Source organism: Tenebrio molitor, chromosome 2, assembly GCF_963966145.1.
Source record: "Tenebrio molitor chromosome 2, icTenMoli1.1, whole genome shotgun sequence".
Lineage (NCBI taxonomy): Eukaryota > Metazoa > Arthropoda > Insecta > Coleoptera > Tenebrionidae > Tenebrio > Tenebrio molitor.
Genome location: NC_091047.1, coordinates 24,490,420 through 24,514,645, shown reverse-complemented (window position 1 = coordinate 24,514,645; position 24,226 = coordinate 24,490,420). Strand labels below are relative to the sequence as shown.

The 24,226-nt window shown below is 34.0% G+C and overlaps 3 protein-coding genes and 1 long non-coding RNA gene across 5 annotated transcripts in view; 3 read left to right on the top strand and 1 right to left on the bottom strand.

The window, feature by feature from the left end:
- Positions 1-189: 189 nt before the first annotated feature.
- On the top strand, positions 190-3,311 carry LOC138122964 (activating signal cointegrator 1). Its single transcript, XM_069037412.1, has 9 exons — positions 190-393; positions 447-709; positions 768-886; positions 1,971-2,041; positions 2,089-2,341; positions 2,405-2,610; positions 2,661-2,782; positions 2,831-3,025; positions 3,076-3,311. The coding sequence occupies exons 1-9, from the start codon at positions 317-319 to the stop codon at positions 3,144-3,146; spliced, it is 1,377 nt and encodes a 458-aa protein (XP_068893513.1). The 5' UTR covers positions 190-316; the 3' UTR covers positions 3,147-3,311.
- A 694-nt stretch (positions 3,312-4,005) lies between these two features.
- Positions 4,006-5,356, top strand: LOC138124993 (zinc finger Y-chromosomal protein-like). The gene has a single exon (XM_069040193.1). It carries the CDS (start codon positions 4,183-4,185, stop codon positions 5,152-5,154), a length of 972 nt encoding a protein of 323 aa, XP_068896294.1. The 5' UTR covers positions 4,006-4,182; the 3' UTR covers positions 5,155-5,356.
- A 1,496-nt stretch (positions 5,357-6,852) lies between these two features.
- The window catches only part of LOC138123598 (mucin-2-like), a 28,609-nt gene continuing 11,235 nt past the window's right edge, over positions 6,853-24,226 (bottom strand). The window contains exons 1-7 of one of the 2 annotated variants that reach the window (XM_069038361.1): positions 14,335-14,354; positions 14,168-14,211; positions 13,667-13,716; positions 13,407-13,611; positions 9,807-10,088; positions 7,258-9,759; positions 6,853-7,198 (exon numbers count right to left, since the gene is read on the bottom strand). In XM_069038361.1, the coding sequence (XP_068894462.1) occupies positions 7,268-9,759; positions 9,807-10,088; positions 13,407-13,611; positions 13,667-13,716; positions 14,168-14,198 (3,060 nt within the window). In that variant the 5' untranslated portion in view covers positions 14,199-14,211; positions 14,335-14,354 and the 3' untranslated portion in view covers positions 6,853-7,198; positions 7,258-7,267. Of the gene's footprint in view, positions 7,199-7,257; positions 9,760-9,806; positions 10,089-13,406; positions 13,612-13,666; positions 13,717-14,167; positions 14,212-14,334; positions 14,355-24,226 lie in introns of those variants that run through there. The other variant, XM_069038360.1, reaches the window with a different exon arrangement.
- On the top strand, positions 11,387-17,535 carry LOC138123599 (uncharacterized). Its single transcript, XR_011156860.1, has 2 exons — positions 11,387-11,529; positions 17,108-17,535. It is a non-coding gene; the product is annotated as an uncharacterized lncRNA (long non-coding RNA).

The following is a 24,226-nucleotide window of genomic DNA, read 5'->3' as shown; positions in this document are numbered from 1 at the left end:
GCCAAGATTTAAAATAGAGAACTTTTAACGTTGAAAATAAAATAAAACAAGTTAATTCCATATTTGGCACAATTTGCAACTTTTATCTTATAATTGTGTGTACTTTTCAAATAAATTATCACAAAAATAAATATAAATTATCAATTTTATGTATGCATTAGCCCCACCAATTTCATCGAGCTCATTGGAACTGAACTGTCAAATTCTGTAGTTAATTTTTATGTCAATGTGAGAAAAGTTGGGTTAATTTTTGCACAAGATTTTAATAACATTTTCTGCAACCGTAGAGTTGTTATCTAGAACCGTTTAGTGCAATATGTCTTCGAAAAACCTTTTGTTGAATCATTTAAAAGTTATTTTAGGAAGAAACCATGTAGAGTCTGACATTGTAGAGTACGAGGATGTCTTCCCAAAGATATTATTTACATTAATATTGTTAATTGTAGCTACATAGACAGTATGAAACATAAAGACGATTTGGACGAGTTTATGGAGAACATTTTGGACAGGAATAATGTAAGTCATGTAACATCATACGAAGGAATTTGCAAAGTTTTGTTTGGGAATAAATCTTCAAATAAAAATAATACTGAAGCAAATGTTGCTGTTAAATTTCAAGAAAAACCAAGTAAAGGTAACAAGTTTCACAAGGGAAAGAAAAAATTCAGTGATATTAATACATACCAAGAAAAAAAGAAAATACAAGAAGGTAATGTAATGTAGAAAATCTTAAATGTTCCTTGATAAATTTTTTTTTTTTTTGTTAGGTCGAACTATTTGTGACTGTGACGGACAGGAACATGAATTTATGAATAACTGTTTAAATTGTGGAAGAATTCATTGTTTTGAGGAAGGACCTGGTCCTTGCTTCTTCTGTAATGAACTAGTAAGTATAAAACAAAAATTTACTTTTTTATGTTGAAACAAGAAAGTCTCTACTAGGGAACAGAGGAAAGCTGTTTATGAATTTTTTTAATCTCTTAAGGTAGTTCTTTATTTGTTTCACATTTGTACAGAGTGATTTAAGTTTTACAGCCTGGATGATTAGCCTTATTAAAAAATTAGTAAAAATTACGAAACGCTATGGTTACATTCCCTTGATATAAGGCTTCAAATGTGTGCCATCAATTTTTCGGTATCACTTCATTCAGAGCTATAAAAATAAAACGGTGATTTTTAGTGAAAAAAATTTTTTTTTCGTACACGCTCATAATTCACAATTAATTCAAAGAACATATTTATGCAATTTGCATCAAAATAAAATGATTAGTTTTTGAATTATTCCAATTTTACCATCAATAGCGAAAAATGACCAAGATTTTACACCTACAGTGTCATAAATAAATACCTCATTGTTGGTAGACATCTGTTGAGTACTTTTCTAGTAATTCTTAAGTCCCTAAAGGGTATCGTAAACAACCCACGTCAACTTCTTTTGTGGAAGTGACCGCCCAATTTAATAATAAATCACTTTTGCACTTTAATATGAAATTCCATTTATTTCAAGAACCGGTGATGTTTTCATGATTTCAATGACGCCAAATTTTTCCAAAATGTTTGAAAGGACTCTCAATGAAAAATGATGTAAATTTACGTAGCGGTTATTGAATTAAAATAAAATAATTACCTGTTTCATTAAAAAAATTGAAATTTTTACAGAATGCTCTTCAGGGATACACAATAATTCCTGAATTTTTTGAGAATTTCAAATCGATTATAAATGGGTGTTTTCGATGGGACGGTAACACTTGAATCGCCCTGTACGCAAGTATTTTCTTGTAAAGATAAGTTTCATAAATACATTTTCAAAAAATCCCTTTAATGGGTGAAGCAATTTGTACTTATAATCTTTTTATTTATCGAATTGAATTGAAGAATTAGTTCTTGTTAATTTATCTAGAAATGAATGTTTATAAACATTCGGCAAAAATAAATTTAAACGTGTGTAAAAGTTGATTTACCTTTTTTAGGTAACAGTTATGGGTGAGGAATCATTCGTCGAGACCAGTGCTCGCAAAGGGAAAACAGCCACCGTTACTAAGTAAATCAGTCTTAACAATCGGTATTTTTTTAACTCGAGTATTTTAGGCACAAGGAGAACACAGTTTTTGACGATGACAACGACTACTTTAAAACGAGCGCTTCCAAAAGTCAGAACAAAGAAGACAAACGCAAAATGGTAGTGGCGCTGGACTTTGCCACAAGAAGAGTAATAGAAAGCACAGAGGAAGACGTGAGAATCAAAGAAAAACTTCATGACGACATCAAAAAACATCTCGTTAACGTTGAAAAACTGTACAGAAAATTGCAGAAACAATCTGAAGTACAAGCTGTCCCTTCAGTGAGTCCTCTTTTATCAAATTATTTATCAGAAATATTTAAAATGAAATAAAAATGCCTGTAGGATAATAATGATTTAGTCGAGTTACTGGTTCAAATGAGACATAAAAAACCAATGGGTGTCGAGGATTTGGGTCCAGAAGACGGCGCTACACATTTTGTCGATTACGGCAAAGTGTACGACGAAGACGTCGTCGCGAATTCGGACCGTGGGGTCTGTCTAAGCATGCATCAACCCTACGCCAGTCTGCTCGTTGCCGGTGTCAAAAAGTAATAGTCGCGATTAAAAAGTGTGATAAAGTCAACGGTTTCTCTTGCAGACATGAGGGTAGAACGTGGAAGACCAATCACAGAGGAAGACTTTGGATAGCGGCGACTGTCAAGGTTCCAGATGACGATGAGATTTCGGGGTTAGAAATGTTCTATCGTCAATATTATAACGGTACGGTTCTCTTTCAGTGATGTTGCTTTTCTTTCATTGTGTTTTCAGATTCAACGCTGAAGTTTCCGAGGGATTACCCGACTAGTTGTCTGTTAGGTTGCGTGTTTGTCGAAGACTGTCTCGATCAAGAAACTTATAGGAAGCGGTACCCCAATGGGGAAAGTAGCAGTCCTTACGTTTTCATTTGCTCCAATCCGATCATTTTGCCTATATTTTACCCCATAGTGGGCAAACACAAGATTTGTAAGTTTTCGCAAGTAAATAAGACTGTTGTTACTTTTAATTTTTTTCAGATGCACTAGATAAGGAGCTACACAATTGTGCCAAGTTATCAATCAGACATGCCAACTACGGTGTTGATTGAAATAAATTGTTGTTTTTGTATTTTTTTTATTGCACTTGCTATATTCGTAATTTATAAAAAATGCCTTTGACTAATTATTCACTTCATTCCTTTAGTAATATGTATTTCAAATTCATTTCATTGTATTCTAACCTCTATATATAAAGTCAGTCCATCAGTCTCTTCTTTGATCTATTATTTGTAAAGGAAATTTAAGAAAAAAACAGTTGCAAGAACAACCACCGAAAATTAAATTTTCCATCATTTGGGAGTGTTCCACCACTCCTATTGTCCTATTCAATTCGACTAAACACAACGTCCTTCAAGCTCTGATACAGTGTGAACATAAAATTTGGAAAATTCATGTGATGTTTTAAAGAAAATCTCTCAAGTGGATTTTATTTCGAAAAATGCCATCTTGTGACGTGCGATTTGTTTAAATGAAGTCATTGGTTTTTGCACAATGACGTCATCACCAATTTTTTAAAATGACAACCTTCACGTTTTTCTTTTTCCAATACTTTCCAATACCGTATTCAATATGGCAACAGGCAACGTCGCACTCGACGTAGGAAACAATCCGATTAATCCGATCGCTTCGCTATTTGTTTACGACATGATCTGAGATCCTGCTTGTGCAAAATTACCAAATCTTTATTTTGTTATTAAAAAATTTCGATTGTTAATATGTATGAATCTTGTTTACGTCTACGAACAATTGATTAAAAATTTAAACATAAACGTCACTGGCGCAGTGGCACTGCAGTAGCGTTAAGCGTTGCATTTTTTTAAACTTCTGTGTCTGCGTGTCTGCGTCTGTTACCCTTACCTTGCCCCTACCAGACCCCTACCCGCCTTTATTACTTGCGAGGTAGAATCCCATACCTGTGTCCTATACTCTCTGGTTAGAATGAGTTCAAGTTAGAACTTCTCATTTTCTCGGTGTTCTTTGTACGATACGTAAGTACGCACCTACATACGTGTTTTCAAAACAGATTTAATGTGCTAAGTGTCGATTTAGAATAATAAGTGTATAATATAATAAGTTAATAACGCAATGGGCAGTCGAACAAAACTAAAATGGTTTAGGTGTGATCAGTGTGAATACAAATCCAGAGAAAAGTGTATTTTAAAAAGACATAAACTTGTACGACACACGCCCGTCGATGAAATAGAATGGTTTAAGTGTGCTCAATGTGAATTCAAAGCCAAACTAGAGGCAAATTTAAAAAGACATAATCTTTTACGACACAAGCCCGTCGATGAAATAGAATGGTTTAAGTGCGATGAATGTGAATTCAGAACTAAACAAGCGGGAGATTTAAAAAGACATAAACTTTCACGACACACGTCCAACGATGAAATAGAATGGTTTAAGTGTGATCAATGTGAATTCAAAGGTAAACGAGGGGTACATTTAAAAACACATAATCTTTTACGACACACGCCCGTCAATGAAATAGAATGGTTTAAGTGTGATGAATGTGAATTCAAATCTAAACTAGCGGGACGTTTAAAAAGACATAAACTTGCACGACACACGTTCGACGATGAAATAGAATGGTTTAAGTGTGATCAATGTGAATTCAAATCTAAACGAGGGGAACATTTAAAATCACATAATCTTTTACGACACACGCCCGTCGATGAAATAGAATGGTTTAAGTGTGATGAATGTGAATTCAAAACTAAACGAGCGGGAGATTTAAAAAGACATAAACTTGTACGACACACGTCCGACGATGAAATAGAATGGTTTAAGTGTGATGAATGTGAATTCAAAACTAAACGAGCGGGAGATATAAAAAGACATAAACTTGCACGACACACACCCCTCGATGAAGGACTATGGTTTAAGTGTGGTAAATGTGAATATAAAACTAAACAAACAGGAACTTTAAAAACTCACATATTTACAAAGCATGCATCTTCCAAAAAAAGACTATGGTTTCACTGTGAAAAATGTGAATATAAAGCTGAACGAATAGAAACTTTAATAACCCACATGTTAACAAAACATGAGTTCTAAAAAAATGAAATGTAAACGAAACAAAGAAAAACTTTAAAAGTGAACTGAATTTGACTGGGAATAAAAATAAGCAAAAAACAATTTCGCTGATTCGCGCATCTGTAAAGTGTTCATGTGTTTGTGTACCATGAGTTGTGAGGCCTGTTAGGAACAAATTACATAAATGGCTAAAAAATAATTTGGCTTTAATATCTATCTTTTTTATATATACGTATATAAAATAATATTTTCATTATATATTTGTTAGATGATGTAAAAATTGTGGCCTAAATGTTTTAGATATTTGTTATTTATTAATTTTAACAAATTCTTTTGAAATAATTGTTGTTTTCTCTGTAAATTACAAAAGTATTTGTCGCTGCAACATTGAGTAAGGAAAAAAATATCATTACAGGCCAATGTCGCGTATTACGAGCGATATTGTAAGATGCGACCATTCTATCCACAACATCAACTCCACTTTTTGTCTGATTATAAAAACTGATCATTTCTGGTTTTGCATCAACCCCAGTCGATTCATCTATTTTATTATCGTTATGCATGGAGAACACTAACGGACGTTTTTAGATTTTTATTTCATACTGTCCGGTAGATGCTCGATTGCATCATCAATTTGAGTCCGGTAGGTGAGTTATAACAGTATCAGAGCCGGAAAGTGTCACTTAGCAACACCTACCGGACTGTTTTCCTTTTATACATCAAATCTGATATTGAAAAGTGAAAAAGTAAAAAAATATTCGATCTAGAAAAACAATAGCAACGGCCGTTGCCACAGGAAAAAAGGTGATGCTATTTTCACAATATAATGTGATTTTTTAATTTTTGAAACAAAATGATGATGCACAAGAGACTTCCAGTATGAAATAAAATACATTACGATATACATCCGGTAGTACTTGTAACAGGTACTCGTTTAGACATTCTAGACTCGGCTCCTAACGTCGCCTCGTCCATAATGTCTAAAGGCCCATTCACAATGGCGTTAACGTTACGTTGATGTAAAAACGTTAATGTTAACGTTAGATCTAGAAATTCAAAATTACATGTATTTCAGTGTAGACCGTTCACAATGGCGTTATGATGAAAGTTAATGTTACATGATATTGTTAGCGTTAACGTTAGACCCAGAAATGTTCTGGATTCTTAACGTTACATTCTAATATTAGCCAACGGAAATAATTAAAAAAAAAACACTAAAATACATGTAATTAGATCTAACGTTAACATTAACGTTTTAACATCGACGTAACGTTAACGTCATTGTGAAAGGGCTGTAACTCGTACTGTTACAAGTAACCTACCGGACTTATAACGTAAATTACTATTTCGGTACGTAGGAAACAGGTGTCATGTATGGATTGAAAGTAAATACCGAAGATTTTATTTGGCGATTTTTGACATTGGTCAATTCAACTGGCAGCTCTCATCTATTAGATCCAATTGTACCAACAACTGTGAGACGGCGTTCTTCCAATAATCGTCTGACAATCTTGAAACTAGTGAACCATCGATCCATGGTTGTTTCTTCCGAATTCTGACAAATGAGCACATGCTTTCAGTGACGGCACCTGGATAAATTTCCATGAGGTCTAAAATGATTTGGCATCCACCAATTTATGCTTGATCTAACTTTAACTGAGGTACACCTAACGACCAAGATCTTCTTGAGATTCTATTGAATGATTATTCAAAATAATTATTGTTCACATATTTTATTGCACTTATTTTTGTAAGTATATGTTACAAAAATTACAATCTAATAAATTATATTATACTATACAGTTGTAATAAATTATATAATTTACATTCAGAGGGCGGCGAAGAAAAAAATGATTTTTTGGGATGCATTCTAAAGGTAACGACAACCGTCACCTAAAGAAATTCCAACCAATTCTTCCAGACCAATAGTATTAACAATAAATAATACAATTCTACAAATTTTTAATAGTAACAGACGTTTTCATATTGAACCAGAAACCCTGTCAATAACTTCACCGTTTTACGTGGAACGTCCTTTGCCCATTATCTGGGTACTCGTAACAACCTAAAAAAAAAGAATTCTGTCATTGTTTTGATATTCTTTCTCACACACTTTTTACATACCTGTAATGTCTTAAAAGTCCTTGTCCCTCATTTTGTCTTTGATATTGGGAAAGAACGCCTCTATGGGCAGTATCGGATCATCGGTACTTATAGTGAAGTAGTTTGGAATCCTCCTGCTCGTCGGCGCCACAGATTTGAACAAACCTGGTGTGTTGTAGTCATTTTTAGCGGACGAGGTCAAATCAGAGACCCTCTGCGAATACATATTCGAATCGACCTTCGAAATATCACCAACAGTGGTAGTATCAACATCTAAGTTTTCTTCAGTGGACGTAGATTTCTTCCAGCTAGCCTCCGTAATCGAATCCTCTTCTGCTTCACGATCGTACTCCTCCGTGGTCTCTTCCACTTCGCTCTCTTCGGTCGTCGTCGCCCTCTCAGTTACCGCTTCAGTAGAATTCTTGTTGTATTTGTTGTAGATCTTGCTCCTCAAACTGAGCATCGGTGGCCGCTTCCTGTTGAAAAGGTTCGGTTTTATGGACACCTTCGGTGTAGTAGTCGTCGCCGCAGTGGTAGACTTGTACCGTCCGAAAGGCCTCAATCTGGTGTTCACGCTCTTCACTTGCTTTTCTGTAATGACTGCTTCGTTCGCCTCTTGGGTTGTGCCCCCGTGTCTCGCATCTTTCGGCACAAACTTAGACCTGACCGGTTCTGTACTCTCCTCTTCGTGGTTATTAGTCGGAGCAGTCGACGGCCGTCTCAGTCGACTCGGCAGTCTGATTCTCACACTTTCGGAAGTTGTTCGGTGAGTTTCTGGCGCCGAAGTCGTACTGTACTGGCTCAGTTTTTGTCTGTAGTCCTTGACGCTAAATCGGGGTCTGTTGGAGTTGTCGAATTTGAGGGGACGCCCTCTGATCCTGTGCGGATTTGCGGTCGTCGTGGTTGTGGTCGGCGCTGCCGTTGTTGTCGCCTCTTCAGTGCTAGACTCCGAACTGGAGTCGACTTCGTTTTCGGGAATGACCAGATTTGTTGTTGGAGTCTTTTCAGTCGTTGTGATTATGATAAAGGGTCTGATTGTCTCATACCTCACTTTCTTTGGAGGCTCGGTGGGGTAGTGGCGACCCGGCAGCTCCAACTCTATGGTTTCAGCTTTCGGAGACTCTTCAATTTCCTCACTCTTTTCTGAAGCAGCTTCTTCTGATTCAGAGTACATCACTTCACCCGACTGTCCATAATGCTCTTCTTCTGACTTGTGGTTTTCGGGCATTTTCGTCGTGGTTTCCACTCGGGATGGTCTAGGCCTCGTTCTGATCGATTCATAATTGAAATTGTCTGTATTTCTGTGTCTGTACCTATTTCTTCCTCTGCTAGCTTTCGTGTAAGTTTCCTCAACCTCAGTCGCGGGCGTAGTCGTTCTGTAACGCGTCGGCCTTCTTTGCCTGATCGGTCTTTCAGTCTCCGCTGACGCAGGCGCTTCATTTTCTTGTACCTTCTGAGAACTATAACTCGCCACCTCTACCGGTACTTCCGTTGTCGTGGTTGTCGTAGTGGTGCGCCTATCAGGCCTTCTTCTTCTGTGGGGTCTGATCCGTTGAGGCTCTCTCGTTGTCGTTACCACTTCTTCGTGATGTTGATGCGTTGTTATGTCGTTAGAAAGTTCTTGAGAGGAGTGTGGTGGCTCGCCGAAAACCGGCTTGCCGAAAATCGGGTAATGAGTAGAAACCTCTTTGACATTGTAACCAAATGGATTTGGGGTGGTCGCTTCTTTGTTCCTCTGAAGTTTGGACAGTTTTGTGAAAATCGTAGACACTTCGCTTTGAGTGGGCGACGTGGGGGCTAGACTTTGTCCTTCTGGTCGATAAGGCGTTGGCAGAAACGCCGGTTGGTTCAAATCCAACTCTGGTCGCTGTTTGGGCGAACTGCTCGGCTTTCTTGTACGGATAGGTCGCTGTGGGGGCGGCTGTTCCCATATTTTACCCTCCGTGACCTCGTATCGCGGAATTTCCGTTGGTTTTCTGTTACTTTGGAAGCTGAACTCGAGATATTGTCCGTTGTAGTTTTGTGGAACGTCGTTGTGGAACACGTTCAGTTTCTCTTTAGTAACTTGCACCTCCACTGGTGATGCGTTATCTTTTGAAGAACCAAACTGGAAAGGTGGTACTTGCAAGACGACATTTTCTGGAACGTTAGGCTTTTTCAATTGTAACTGTGCCTTCTCCCCGAAGTTGTTTTGTTGTTGTTTACCTCTACCATTATCTTGACTTTGATAAATGTGAGGTGGTGGTACTAGATTTCTACTGAAGTCGTCGTTTTGATTGTGGAACTGATAATTAACGTCGTTACTTTGGGGATGTTTTCCAAAAACGTATTGAGGTATTGGAGGGTTGTTGTACTGTTGGAAGACACTCTCGCTGGTGGGTGGGAGGGCAAAACGATTGGTGAACTCGATGTGAGCGTGGGGTTGTTGGATGGAGTAGTGGTTAGTACCTGGGAGTCCTAGGTCAACGGTTTCTCTGGGCTTGATGTTGCTCACTTGATTCTTCTTGTAGAGACTGTAAGAACCTAAAAATCATTTGTCAGAAGAAGAAGCACTGCGAAAAAGACCTCACCTGATGTTGCAGACGCCGTGAATATGTCATCTCGATAGCCGGTTGTCGATGTGGGGATTCGGAGTGGTTTGATGTTGCGTTTGTTGGTTGAGAACTGGATGTTGTTCGGAGGAACAGAAACGAATGGTTTGCTTGAGGTGACGTGTGGTTTGAGGTGACCGATTTGACTGGGGCGAGTGTGGATCACTGCACCGAGAGGGATGTGAGGACCGTGGGTCTCGTGGGTTGGGAGCGCGTAGTAAGGGTTGGGTTGCGGGTACTTCTGGTGGGGAATTTTTCTCCCTGTAAAATCATAATACTTCGGAATTAAATACAATATTCAAAAACATTTCAAATTTTAATCTTTTTGGAGGTGACGAAAGATTAATAACAATGAAAAACCTGTCTCAAAATCAAAAAGTAAATATGATGGACTTTTAGATGCTGATGACGGCAAAAATATTTAAAAAATTCTAGCACGTCCAGTTTTCAAAGAAATTTTTTTTTAATTTGTTGTTTATTTGAATTTGGTACAAGGAGAGAGTAGATTTTTTGGACGTTAAAACAGAGGTAGAACAAAAATTTTGCATCTATCCTCACTACTCAAGTTTTTTGACTAAAAAAATGTTTGCTGCAATTTTAAATTCATTTTTTATAGTTTTATTGTCGATGGTATTTGTACAAAGAAACCTTGTCGAAATAAATATTTACAAAAAATTTTGAAATGTCAACAAAAGACCGTATAAATTTATCTCAATGTTCAAGAAACAACAAAGAAATATAACGGAGTTTGTGCAAAAGTATACCTTATTCATTTTCTTACGATTATTGCCGATTTTAAATCAAAATTTATTTAGGTGTATGTCGTATTTTAACATTTTTTTCCAAAACACTCTTACGTGATAAAGAAAAATTAAGTTCATATCTGAAATAAGCATCCTAAAAAGACTTAAAAATCTTATTAAAACCAAAACAGGTTTTTATAAATCAAATTTTGCATCACTGTGTAATGATATAACGTTTTTGTTCATTAGTCAAAGGCGGATGCTCAACCACTCAAAGAAAAACATCCATAAAAACAATAAATAAACAATTAAATCGAATATAACAATCATTTCGGGTCAGTTTATAAATAGAAAAAGAATTAAATATTTAATTAGAATTAAATTTTAATGGACGATTAATCCATGAATCCGAAACTTCGATTGGTTCAATCTGATCACGTGTTCAGTTAATCTCGCATTTGATCATGATTAATTTAATTTCGCTTGTATAAACTCGCCCATAATTTATTTATTAAGTACTGGTTTTAATTTGTGGAAATTTACCGTCTGGATGTCGAGTTCTGTTTGATACAAAAGTCACCACGAGTCGATGGCGAATATAAGAAAAAAAATTGCCTTCTTAGACTGTTTCGTTCTTGCAGCACAAAAGAACGAGACAATCCAGAAGGTAAAGTTGTTCAGGAAATTAACACCAGCACAAAATAGATTAGGTTAAAAAATTGGATGTTATGTTTGACATTTAAGGTATTTTAAAAAATCAAGTAGGTAGTTTGCTTGTAACTATGGAAACCAAGAGGTGACTCGGTAAATAAAGAACTCCATTGTTGTATCAGTGTTGTGTCTAATTTATTCAAAAAATTGTAGTAATAATGGCTAAAAGGAGCCATCAAATAGTAGTTTTTGGTTTTTTAAGAAGTTACAATCATGATGAAATTGACGAAACAATATAACCATCGAAGGTAAGACTCCTCCAAATACTGTGGTTCAAAACTAATGGATGGAAGCAGTTTCATGAATTTTATGTAATTACTGTAATTACAAGATTTGATTGTTGGATGTCAAAAATGGTCAAATCTGATTGGCCCAAATGTTATACCATTTTCTCTTAAAATATTACTTTCATTATATTTAATTTTTTAAATTTTATGCTGTGGACTAGTTACGCTGCATTTCATTTATTCTGCACAATATAGTTTATGGTAATGCAAAAATATTAATTGCTACTTTTTATCCATTAGTAGGTAACAATTAAGATCTAGATATTAACATCTTAATTCAAAGAATTAATTACCAGTAAGTGTGAGAGGCCTCAAGGCTTTGCATTTTTTATAACCATTTATGTATGTTGAAAATTAATTAAACTGAACCTGTCTATCAATCAAAATTTAGATGGCTACACTTAATTTAAATTCATTACGTTTGCCATACAGTCATTATTGATACTATCGAAAAAATAAGCGGAATGGTGATGATAGACGTTTAAATTTATTGAACTCAATTATTCTCTTCGTAGAAAGTACGAGTATGATTGATTGATGAAAAAATGATTCGAATTGGAAGCTTTGACAGTTTTAATTTAGTTTGCAGAATCACTGTTTTTGACGTGTGATAAAAAATTAGTCTAACGTAAGGAAGATGTATCAAGTTTTGGTCGCTGACTGTTTCCTCTCTGATTTGTGTTAATAAGTTGCGCTAGAAGAGTTTGCGGAAATTATTATTTTTTATTAATAATAATTATAAATAAAATAAATTCATTATGTCCAATTTTTATCAATTTTTATGCAAAGTTTTGATATGCTATATTTATGAATTCACGGAACGGTTAAAGTAATTGGTTCACATTGGTAATTATTTAAATTTAAATGAACGTTACAGTTATTATTATCAATAAACATACAAATTCGGACCAGTAGGAAAAAGTATTTGTCCGTGCAAATAATCCTTTTACTTTAATTTGAATATTTGACAATGAACCAATTAGTGCTGTTGAAAACATACCTAAAGCTTTTAAGAGTAAATCACAGTGGAAGGAAGAATTTAATTGTAGTTGCTAATGATTATTAATTGCATAGGAAGTTTAAGAAAAACCTTGACCTAGACCACAGAACAAGACAATTGTTCACACCAAGTTTATAAAATTGAAACAAAAACTATGTACTCGTGATTTGTGGTTTCGAAGATCCGATCTGTTACCAGATCTTAAAAATAAATAAAAACCCGAGTAAATTGCTGGAAGGGAAGGGTGCACACCATAGGATACCTACATAATAAGTTTTTAAATACCTATTTTTCTTAAAACGAGCGTTGTTCCAATCATTAATCAAAAATACCTAAAAGGTATTAATGTAAACGCATCGAGAAGAATTTATTATTACTATTATTATTATTCCTGCTGGCACAAAGGCCACAAAGCTTTGCAACTATAACGTACTTTTACGCGACAAGTCTAGTACTATGTCTTCAAATAAATTCTGAATTAGAGTAGGCTATGATTTACATATTTTGTCTATTAAGGGTTGGTAAACTGTTTGGCCACAGAATAGTAAATGCGGTTTGGCGCTGACAGTTGTCAATAGTTTTTGCTGTCTAAAAATTGCATGTTGCCAACTTCATAATAAAATCACAGCCTACTCTAATTCCGAATTTTTCTGAACGCACGGTACCTGTTACATTCGTGCCTAACGTTAAATATGACAAGAATAACAAAGAAACAGTTTTTAATCTTCATTCATGTCGTGCTTTACTACTTATTGATTTTTGTAATTGTCATCATTTTTGTTTACGAAGCCATAATTTCGCTTTTTCTTTGCTGGAACTTATGCCGCATCATGCTTACCCGGAGAATGCGGGGGTTTGGGCGAGCCACGAAACGGCGGCGGTCTCTTCGACGGCCCCACCGATGCAGTCGGGGGCAGAGCCGTCATGGTGGGCGACAAAGTCGACACGACATCGTACTTGTAAATGTCGCTGCTGTCCGGAGTGTAATAGCTGGGTTTACGGGTCCCGATGATCGGCCGCCATCCATCTGACGATATGGTATCCTAGAGAAAACACCGAGAAGAATAGAAAACGAAAATGAATTTCACAAATACGCACCTGTCTGATCTGGGCATCTGTGTGAGACAGCAGTTGCACCAAACACATCGCTAAAAAATTCAATTAAAAAACGATTATTGACACATGCGGACACATCGCGATTAGGCAATCTCAATTCTGATTTTAATTTAATGGACGACAGGAAAAGGAGAAAGGTTCGATTAACGCAAACAAGATAAATTAAATTGACGAACGGATTCGGATCGGAAAAGGAGGGACGATCTTAAGAATTCTGGCCGCGGCAGAACCTCGTGATTGTTTCCGCCCTGATTAAGACCAAACTCTGACAAATTCGACAAAATAATACGGATTTGTAGACCTCGCGATAATAACAGGCATCTTGAACACTTGTTGACAGATGTCCCAATTGTATTCTAAATACTTTCTTTTCTAATGCGTTTTGCTGTCGATTGTGATTTTAATCGACCGGCAAAAATTTCTCCGTTATTGGGCCACATAATCATGGTTCTCGTGTATTGTTTTGACGTTTTGAAATCTCACCTGCCAATAGTTTCCATCTCACTGGTGGCATCTTCGAGTGGTACCTGCAAAGACAAGAAAATTTCTTATTCATCATGCTGGTATTGCTATTCTCGACTTGTCAGCTCCAAATAGCTGCACGGTGGAGTTGTTTACATACATTAAAGAAATATTAATTGAGTACTAACTTTCAAACAGTACTGGACGAATTGAACCGCACACAATTGCTTATTGTTGTTGTTCTATTGCTATTGAACTAGTTTAATTTAGGTGTAGTTTCACACAATCAAAGAAATTGTGGGAAGACCAGCAATACCTGCAAAAGGGATTACGTGATTAAAGGACTCTCTTAAATCGGCAAAAGATAATTCAGTGATTTCTACACCTTCGGTAATTACTGCGGAAGCGAAATCTTTGAACGTTTGATGGCTATCGTCGCCGGTTCAAGGTTGACACGGTACTACCATCGACGTTTCCTCCTTTATTTGTTTGATTTGCATATTATGCAATTCGTGTTTCTTAACAAATCCCATTGTATTAAATTCGTGTATACAGGATTTTTATTTTTACGCTTTCGTTGCCTCCTCCAATCCATCATAACTGGTACTACTCGTACTTACATACAATGCAAGTCGTTTATCGATCGACAACGTCCGTTTTGAAGAAACAATTTTTCCGCGACCGAAAAATGTCAAGTAGTTGATGTGTGGTACTAAATTTTGTTAGTGAGTAGTAAAATGGTCGTCTGCTACCGATTAGAAAAACTGGGACTGGTTGAAATTTGTTAAATGGATGTAATTATAATTTACATTTAATTCTCGTAAATTAGTTGGAACCGATTAAATAAAAAGCGCGAAAGTGTATACACATTTTTGCATTTTCGTGTTTCAGGTCTGAATTAATTTAATGGTTTTCTTCTCATCGCGCGTAAATAAATCAAGGAAAACGACGTTGTGAAAGCATAACTGCGGGTGCTGGTCTAATAATACGACACTCTGATTAACATGGAAATCTATAATGTGTTACATAAGAAATTAGAAGGGGGTGGATATCCTTCGGAGTGACCTAGTACTCTGCCACTCGGCTTGTTAACATTTTTGAAGACTATAATTTAATTTTTTGTCACATTTTGTCACAGCGATAACTTTCCTAGCTGTTCGCTATTATCTACATACATACATATATTCTTTCTGTATTTTCATTTGGGTTTTGTTTGAAGTAGATATGCTAACACCAATTCTGGCTATGGGGGTACAATTACGGCCACGGAATTTTGGCCGTCACTTGTCATTCCATTGAGTTGAGATGTAAAGTGGCCATTAAGTATTCGTAAGCTCACTTTCTGCTATTACAAGACTTGTCATTTTGATGATAACTGATTTACAAGAAAACGCGCTTCCTCATTACGTGTAATCTTGAAACAGGGATACTATCTTCACTTTATTAAAATAGGGTATTGGTAGCATGTTTGCAACAATTTAAATGAAGTAGGTATGACATTGACAAATTTTTGGATGTCAATTCCAAAAGTCATAATGACAATAAAGCATGGACCATATTGACATGAAAGTGACGGCCAAAATTCCGTGGCCGCAATTGTACTCATTTAGATTCTTTTTAAAATCACCAAAAAATTAGCACCTTTTTAATTAAAAAATACAGGAATTTTGCAACATTTTGTTTAATTTCCATCTCTTTTAAAAATGATAATCTACGGTTAGCTTCAAAAAAAACGGGAACTGTCAGAAAAGTTCTGTCAGATTTTATTAAATTTTTATAGTTTGAAACGACCTTTTAGAATTTAGGTTAAAAAACTGTACTTATGTGTCAGAAATACTACTGTCAAACAGACACAAACTGACATAAATTTCCAGTTTTTTTTTTGAAGCCAACTGTATGTATAATAAATAATTGACTAAAGTTGACTCAAGTTGCAAAAAACCACTTTGCATTTGCAACAGCACTTTTATGGCATTAGACATTTGAAATTACTTTAAAACTGTACTTATATGGAAAATATTCAACCGAAACTATGATTTTCTGGTCCCTTTGTGCCTTTATTTGGTTCAAAAATATGAAAAAAATGCTGTTGCAAATGACAAGTAGTTTTTTGCAACTTGAGTCAACTATAGTCTAGTAAAACATTAAAATCCAGGTGGGAAATGTTTTAAACATTTTTTATCTAAATATTCCACCGGTTCAGAAAATCCAAGAAAATGAAAAATATTATAAGAATTTTCCTAGATTTTACTTAATTTCAGCTTCTTTGAAAATCATTACAATTATTTAAATAAATCTCAATATTTTAGCCCTTTTTGAAATTAGAATACAGCACGGCGCATCCTGTTTCGTTATGAATATTTTCCCTTTCCTTTAAATATTCCAAAAAAAATTAAGACAAATTGTTGTTTCTACAAATTTAAATTTTCAATCTCTTCAAGATCTTTTTTTATACAAATGCGGACAGCGGACAGCATCTCTGAAAGCGACTAGTGCTCCGCATGCGGAAATTGTTTCAATGACAGCTAATAAATTAGGTCCATTTCTTTTCGATTTAAATGTTAGGAAAAAACTACTAATGTATTTAATAATGCAACAACCCTGGAGACAACAGATAATGTCAATGTGAAAAATCAATCAAGAGGAAAAATTTGGATCTAAGGACACATTTTGGATTATTTTACACATTTCTCATTTGTTAATTATCTAATAATATACCTACATATATTCGTATTTTTTATATCTTCGTTGGGTAAATTCAACTTGGTCTCTGGTCTCTTGTGTTGCTAAACCCTACAATTAGGTAAGATCATAGCCATTTTTTGTAATACATGATTCAAATTCTTCTTCTTCCTCAAACTTCTCATCATTTACTTTATAATGATCTGTACATTGTATGTGTATACTCGTACATACCTGTCTCCATATGAATATGATTAAATTAGTTTTTGTTTGTTTTAGGAGAACCGGTGTTTAAACACGTGGTGTGCTCAAGCGACGACCCGGTGGAAATGGCCGCTCGTTTCGAAGAAGCGCAGCAATTCTTTAAACGCCTTGTATGTTTTTGGATTGCGAGAATCTTGCCAATTAAAGTGCACTTGGAAAGTTTTTTACGTACGTCGAGATGGATTCAACCAAGTTCAGCCTGAAGACTTGGCTTGGCAGATCAAAATTAGAAAACCTCCATCGTTAACAGATGAAATAATATCCACCAAGTTTAGAATAATTGATGTAGGTACTCATACTCCGTCGAATGCGGAATGCGACTGTCTTATTTCACCTCAGGTCGGCAAATTTCCAAATTTAAATACTTCATCGAATCTTGTTCTTATGAAATTGAAGTTGATTTACAGAATTTAAAGGTGGAGGAAATATATTTTTTTTGTTTTGAATTTGTTTTTGTCGTCATGTTTGACATAGGATATTGTAGGTGTAACTTTCAAAGTCGGTCTATAGGTATAATAATTTAATTGAAATTAAGCTAAGCACATATTTAATCAGAGGTTTGGTGCAAGGCATTTTAACATCGGATTAAATATTTAATCCCGATTAGAGATTTAATTGAGCTTTTATAAACCAGACCTTAATGTATTTTAAAGTGATAGAGGTAGAAAGGAAATAAATTCTGTTCTTTTCAGGGATTTCCCGACTGTAAATGTATTTCATTTTTTTAAATAAATGCCTAATTATAAGTGTAGGTAGTGCTAAAGAGGGCTAAATATTGAGATTTAACAAAAAATTCCAGTGATTTTCAAAGAAGCTGAAATTGAGTGAAATTTAGCTAAATTCTTGATATACATATTTTCAATTTTCCGACAACAAAAATGTTTTACTAGACTAGTCAATCATTATAGTATTATTTTTAAAAGCAGTAAAATGTTGCAAAATTTTCGTAGTTTTTTTAATAAAAAAAAAGACAAATTTTTTGGGATTTTAAAAAAGAATTTAAACGAGTACCCCCATAGCCAGAACTGGTATTAACATATTTACTGTTTGATCTAAAAAAAAATACTGACACAAATAACACATAACTTAAGTGAGCTGACAAAATAATAAATGTCAAAGATAATTGGGAAACGTAGATGAAGAAAAAATTGGCCAAGGTTAAACGAAATATTAGTAAATGTATTGCAACTTATTTTCTTTAAATCATTTTTAATTACATATTTCACACTGATGAAAAAAAACTTTTGTCACGTATCTAATATGTGGATATTGCCGATGTTTTAAAATATTTGTTATTAAGTTGTTCTCAAAATGATTTTTTAAACATTTAGCATTTAGTTTCAAATTATATGTTTACTACTACTAGATATAGGTACTCGTATAACACAGAATCTTTGTTAATTTCTTTTTTGGTGTTGTACAAGGTAGGAGCGTTTCAACCTCTAAGGTAAAGCCGACAGATCGATTAATCAAAATTTTAATAAAAATATAGTCAAAGAAATGGATCCGGTATTACCGATGATTGATGATTGTAAATTAATTACATACAATAGCAAAAAGGAAATCTTCGTAAAATATGAGACCTGAGGCTAGGCTTTAAAAATAGGCCTAATTTCGATTAAATCCGGTGCAAAAACAGAATACATTGCAATAATATGTAATTCATTTTTTCTAATGCGGACATTCTCTTTTTAATTATATTTTTTAATTCTCTATGTTCATGAAAATTGAAAATGTTCCGGTTACTTGTAACGCTGAAATTATTGTTAACAATTCTTTCCATCTACTTCTGCTTGATTTTTATTTCGTAAACATTTATAAGTAATGTTTCAGTTTTAATACTTGTTCCGAAAGATATAAATCTCAGGAGTATCAGTTGGGTCCGTTATTATTTTTAAATTGCATCAATGGAATTAAAATCGCTCTTGATCATCCAAAGATTCTTCTACTCGCAGATAATTAATTTAAAGAGTTGTTAATGCCTATTTAATTAGTCTCCTTTTAGAATTACATATTTAAATAGGATAACGCATTAGCAGTCTTCTAATGTACGACCTTATACAAGTGTAATAAGAAGTGTGGGATACTTCAAATTATTACCTATGTATTTAGAGGAGACATTTTTACAGTCAGCTGACATCATTCTTCATCTGTAATCTAATCAGGATGTTTTTGGATAAGAGTTGTTTATGGAGATCTGACAGTTACAGTTTTGCTAGTGCAAATGTGGACTTCTAAAATTAGCTTGTTATTTCCAATTTTAGGTTAAGATTCGTGACAGAAACATAAATTTTGTTGCCAGTTTTAACTACAGGGTTATTATAAATGATTGTAGTCCAAGTAGGCGTAAAAACTGAATGTGAAATTTATGGTTGCAGCTCAGAATAAAAAACATCAAAATTATGTAAATAAGTGAGGACACATCGTTCACACACAGGAGTTAAATTGGGTGCAAAACAACTCAATATTTTTAGAATTGATTGCAAAACAACTCAATATTTTTGGATTCAATCGTTAATTTAAAAAAAAAAATAAATAAATAAAATTCTCATCACCGCATTTTTCATCTAAAAAATCACAGTGACAGCGACAAAAATTGACAGTTCACACGAAAGCGGCAAAAATTTCATAACATGGGCATGGCCTGCTTCGACTACAATCATTTATAATAACCCTGTATAATGATTAACAATAAATTATATCTTCCTTTTTTAAATCTGCTCTATCTTTTCTAAATTGGAAGTAGCACTGTGTACTGTTGTAACACAATGCTTTTTGGCATTTAAATTCTTTTGTATCTAAGTGAGAGGAGGCACAAAATCAAGACTTAACTCAAGATTCTTAGATCTTAAGCTTTTTTCTTTTTATTTTAATTGCAAAAGCTGACAAGATTTCTCAAATCCTTCGCGGAATCCCTGTGGAGATATTACAGACAAAGAACTGATATATGTACCTAGGTACTTAAGTTCTAAAACTAATAATGAAAATTTGTGTTTTGAAGATACATCATTTTGTTCAATTACTTTTGCATCAGACGTGAACAACACATTTCAATTATTCGTCATACTATAAAACGCGTTTAAATTGCAGTAATTACGAATATGCTGTCAAATAATATAATATAATTAATGTAAATAAAAATGAGTTTTCTTAGATCCTGTTACAGGAACAAAAATCTGTTAATATAAAAAATTTCAAGTAAACAGCTTTTAATTTATTGAAAATTATGGATGTTGAAATTTAATTAAACTACTTTAGGCAACAAACCGTAGTAGATAAAATTGAAAAATGATTGTTATGGCAAAATAATTCCGATGAGGAGTCCATTGTTGTTTATTTTACCGTCAAAGAACTTATTAAACATTAAAAGTTGAATTAGACAGTTCAAAGTTATTTTGTACAATGCTAACTAAATGACGTTTTTTTTTCATTTAATTTTTTCTCGGTCAGTTCAAGTCAACTGAAGAATGTGCAGGTTTCGATATAGCGAAAATAACCTACATGTTGTTGCGGTAAATTTCCCACACTTCTGCCTAAGAACCCCGTATCCGATACCTCTGAGTACCAAATTATTTAATCAAAACAATTTTGAAGACTTTCAAACTAAAGACAGCTTATACTTTAATGAGCATAATAACATTAATAACACTGAAAAAGTGCCTCATCATTGGCATGATTATCTATGATTATTGTGTATTAGGAGTCCTGATGCTCTTATTTCTTATCTTGATCGTGCGCTGTTATAAACAATTTACAATTTCAGAATCGAAGGATCACTTTTTTTAATAAAATCTCATGATTTAGAACAAAATATCCTAAATTCGAATTAGTAAGAATTTTCTTATTGAATATTCAACATAATTACGTTTGTTCCACAAATTCAACTTTTCTTTTTCTTTTTGTAAGGAAGTTATTTTATGGATATAGTGATATACTCAAGAGTAGAATGTTTAAATAACCCGCTTTACAGTCCTGACATGAAACTAAAAGGTAAAAATAAAGTAGGATCAATACACTGAACAACATACGAGCATATGAATGTGTTGTAATATTAAATTTATATTTGATATTAATTAGTGAGCAGTTGCTATAAAAACAAATGAATATTATAAATACCGGGTGATCAAAAAGGACTGTTAAAGTTGGCAGTACAATTAAGAAAATTTTATATTTCGGTTATTTATAACACTGCAACCGGGTATGTTTTGTTGGTTTATTTGACAAATATCTGATGTAGGTATAGCATTAACAACGACAAGCCATCAACAACCGAAAGTTACTCCTGTTATACAATTTAAAATACAATTCAGTGTTACCAACTTAAACAGTCCTATTTGATCACCCCGTAGTTTGAATAAAATAACATAAACAAAAAGTCTGTCAATAGTTTATTGAATTAAAAGGATTCTTCTAATAATACTACAAAGGGTTATGGGCCCAGGAGAATATTAAAAGAAAGAATATTTAATAGAAGAAGATGAGTGGAAATGTAATAAGAATTGAACCACTAGGAAAAGAAAATTATGATACATGGAAACTTCAGATGGAGGCAGTTCTCGTAAAGAACGAAATGTGGGGATATGTAAATGGATCTATTGAAAAACCAAATAATGAAGAAAATACGATTTGGGAAGAAAACGACAAAAAGGCAAGAGCAGATTTAATCTTAGCGATAAATCCCAATGAATTAAGGCAAATAAAAAATTGTGTAACTTCAAATGGAATATGGAAAAAATTAAAGGAGCTTTATGAATCAAAAGGTCCTGCAAGAAAAGCTACGTTGTTAAAACAACTGATAATGTCCAAAATGAATGAAGGAGAAACGATGAAAAATCACTTAAATAATTTCTTTAATATCATCGATAAATTAGAAGAAATGGAACTAAAAATTGTAGATGATCTCGTAACAATATTGTTACTGTATAGCATTCCAGATTCATATGAAAATTTCCGGATCGCAATAGAATCTCGTGATGAGTTACCGAAGCCAGAAACACTGAAAATAAAGCTTACGGAAGAATATGAAGCAAGAAAAAGTAGAGAAAATCAAAATTCTCCGGGTGCTCTATTAATTAAAAAATGTTATAAGAAAGAAGATGGACCAAAATCATCAAAGGAAAATTTAAGAAAAAATAATTTCAAAGAAGCATTCAGATTTAAATGTCATTATTGCAAGAAAATAGGACACAAAGCTGAAAATTGTTGGTCAAAAGCCAAAGCAAGAAATGAAATTTCGAAAAAGGCAGAAGTTACCGAAACAGTTCTTCAAATCAATAGAACCAAATCAGAAAGCCAATGGTGGTGTGTGGACTCAGGAGCGTCTTCGCACATGTGTTCATCAAAAGATCAATTTCAAAACATCGCTCAAAATGATCAAGTTCTAAATTTGGCAAATCACAGTTTCACAAAAATAAGAGGAACGGGAAATGTGAAAATAAAAGTGTCAAATGAAAATAATTTACGATCTGTCAATTTGAATAATGTCATGTATGTTCCTGATTTACGTTCAAATTTGTTATCTGTCGGAAAAATCACAGATAAAGGTTCAACAGTGATATTTGAAAACAACAAAGTCTACATCCTTGATAAAGATGGAAAAGAAATTATGATTGGTCAAAAAAGAAATCATCTTTACTATGTTCGCGAAATTCTAGACAAAAAGGGAGAGACAGCAGCTGCAAGTATGAACATTTCAAGAACAAAAATACAAGAGTGGCATGAAAAATTTGGACATATTAATGAACAACAATTAAAAGAACTTGCAAGAAGTAACGAAGTTTATGGTTTGAATATTGGATGCAATGAACATTTAATAAATTGTTCAATTTGTTTGAAAGCAAAACAAACTAGAAAATCTTTTTCAAGAAATGAATCACATAAAAAGGAAACATTATTGGAATTAATTCACACCGATATATGTGGACCAATGAGAGTAAACTCGATTGGTGGATCAAGATATTTTATTACGTTTATTGATGATAAGTCAGGTTGGTGCGAAATTTACTTTATCAAGAAGAAAAGTGAAGCTGCCAGTGCATTTTTTAAATACAAGGCAATGGTTGAAAATCAGCTAGGAAAAAGAATAAAATGTCTTCGATCGGATAATGGAACTGAGTACTTATGTAATGAACTTGAAAGTTATTTGGAGAAACATGGAATAAAACATGAAATGACGGTGGCATATACACCAGAACAAAATGGCGTTGCAGAACGAAGAAATCGCACTTTAGTAGAAATGGCAAGATGTATGATGATACAATCGCAATTGTCGCCCTCATTTTGGGCAGAAGCAATTTCTACAGCAAATTATTTAAGAAATAGATGTCCATCTAGAAGTATAAATGGACAAACACCGCACAAATTATGGACGGGAAAGGATTTTAGCGTGAAACACTTTCAAATTTTTGGAACGAAAGGTTACAGGTTAGATAAAACTCCAAATAAAGGAAAATTTGATCCAAGAAGTAAGAAATGTATTTTCGTGGGTTATTCAACAGAAAGAAGAGCGTATCGAGTGTGGTGCCCCGATTCTAAAAGAATTTATGCAACAAGAGATGTAAAATTTGTAAATAATTTTGAAGTAAAAGAACAACCGATGCAGGAAGAATTTACTTCTGAAGAGATTATGAAGAAAGAAAAAGAAGTTGAAATATATTTGAACAATTATAGAAAACTTGAAAATGAAAATGAATCAATAGAAAATCAACCAGAAAATGAAGAAACAGAACGTGAAGCTAGTAATAATGAGAATCAATTAGAAGATCAAACAGAAATAGACAACTTGCAAGAAAATTACAACGAAAGAAGAGAAGTAGAAACAAGAGAAAAGCGAAAACCTGGAAGACCAAAATTTCTTTATACAGGAAAGAAAGGAAGACCTAAGAAATTATACGTACAAGCATGTGAAGAAGAAATAACGGAGAAAGAAGGTTCAAGAACAAATGAAATTACTGAAGAAGATCCAAAAACAATTAAAGAAGCATTTTTACGACAAGAATCCGAAGAATGGAGAGAAGCGATGAAAAATGAATTTAATTCTCTAAAGAAAAATAAAACATGGGAAATAGTTGATCGCCCAAGTGATCGAAAAGTAATAGGCTGTAAATGGGTTCTGAAAACAAAATTTAATTCCGA

What these genes read in the sequence shown, in the direction of transcription:
- LOC138124993 (XM_069040193.1), top strand. Translation starts at nt 4,183, where the DNA reads ATGGGCAGTCGAACAAAACTAAAATGGTTTAGGTGTGATCAGTGTGAA.
- LOC138122964 (XM_069037412.1), top strand. Translation starts at nt 317, where the DNA reads ATGTCTTCGAAAAACCTTTTGTTGAATCATTTAAAAGTTATTTTAGGA. An exon ending in AAAACAGCCACCGTTACTAA is followed by an intron (nt 2,042 to 2,088) that starts GTAAATCAGTCT and finishes CGAGTATTTTAG; the next exon opens with GCACAAGGAGAACACAGTTT. An exon ending in AGTGGGCAAACACAAGATTT is followed by an intron (nt 3,026 to 3,075) that starts GTAAGTTTTCGC and finishes AATTTTTTTCAG; the next exon opens with ATGCACTAGATAAGGAGCTA.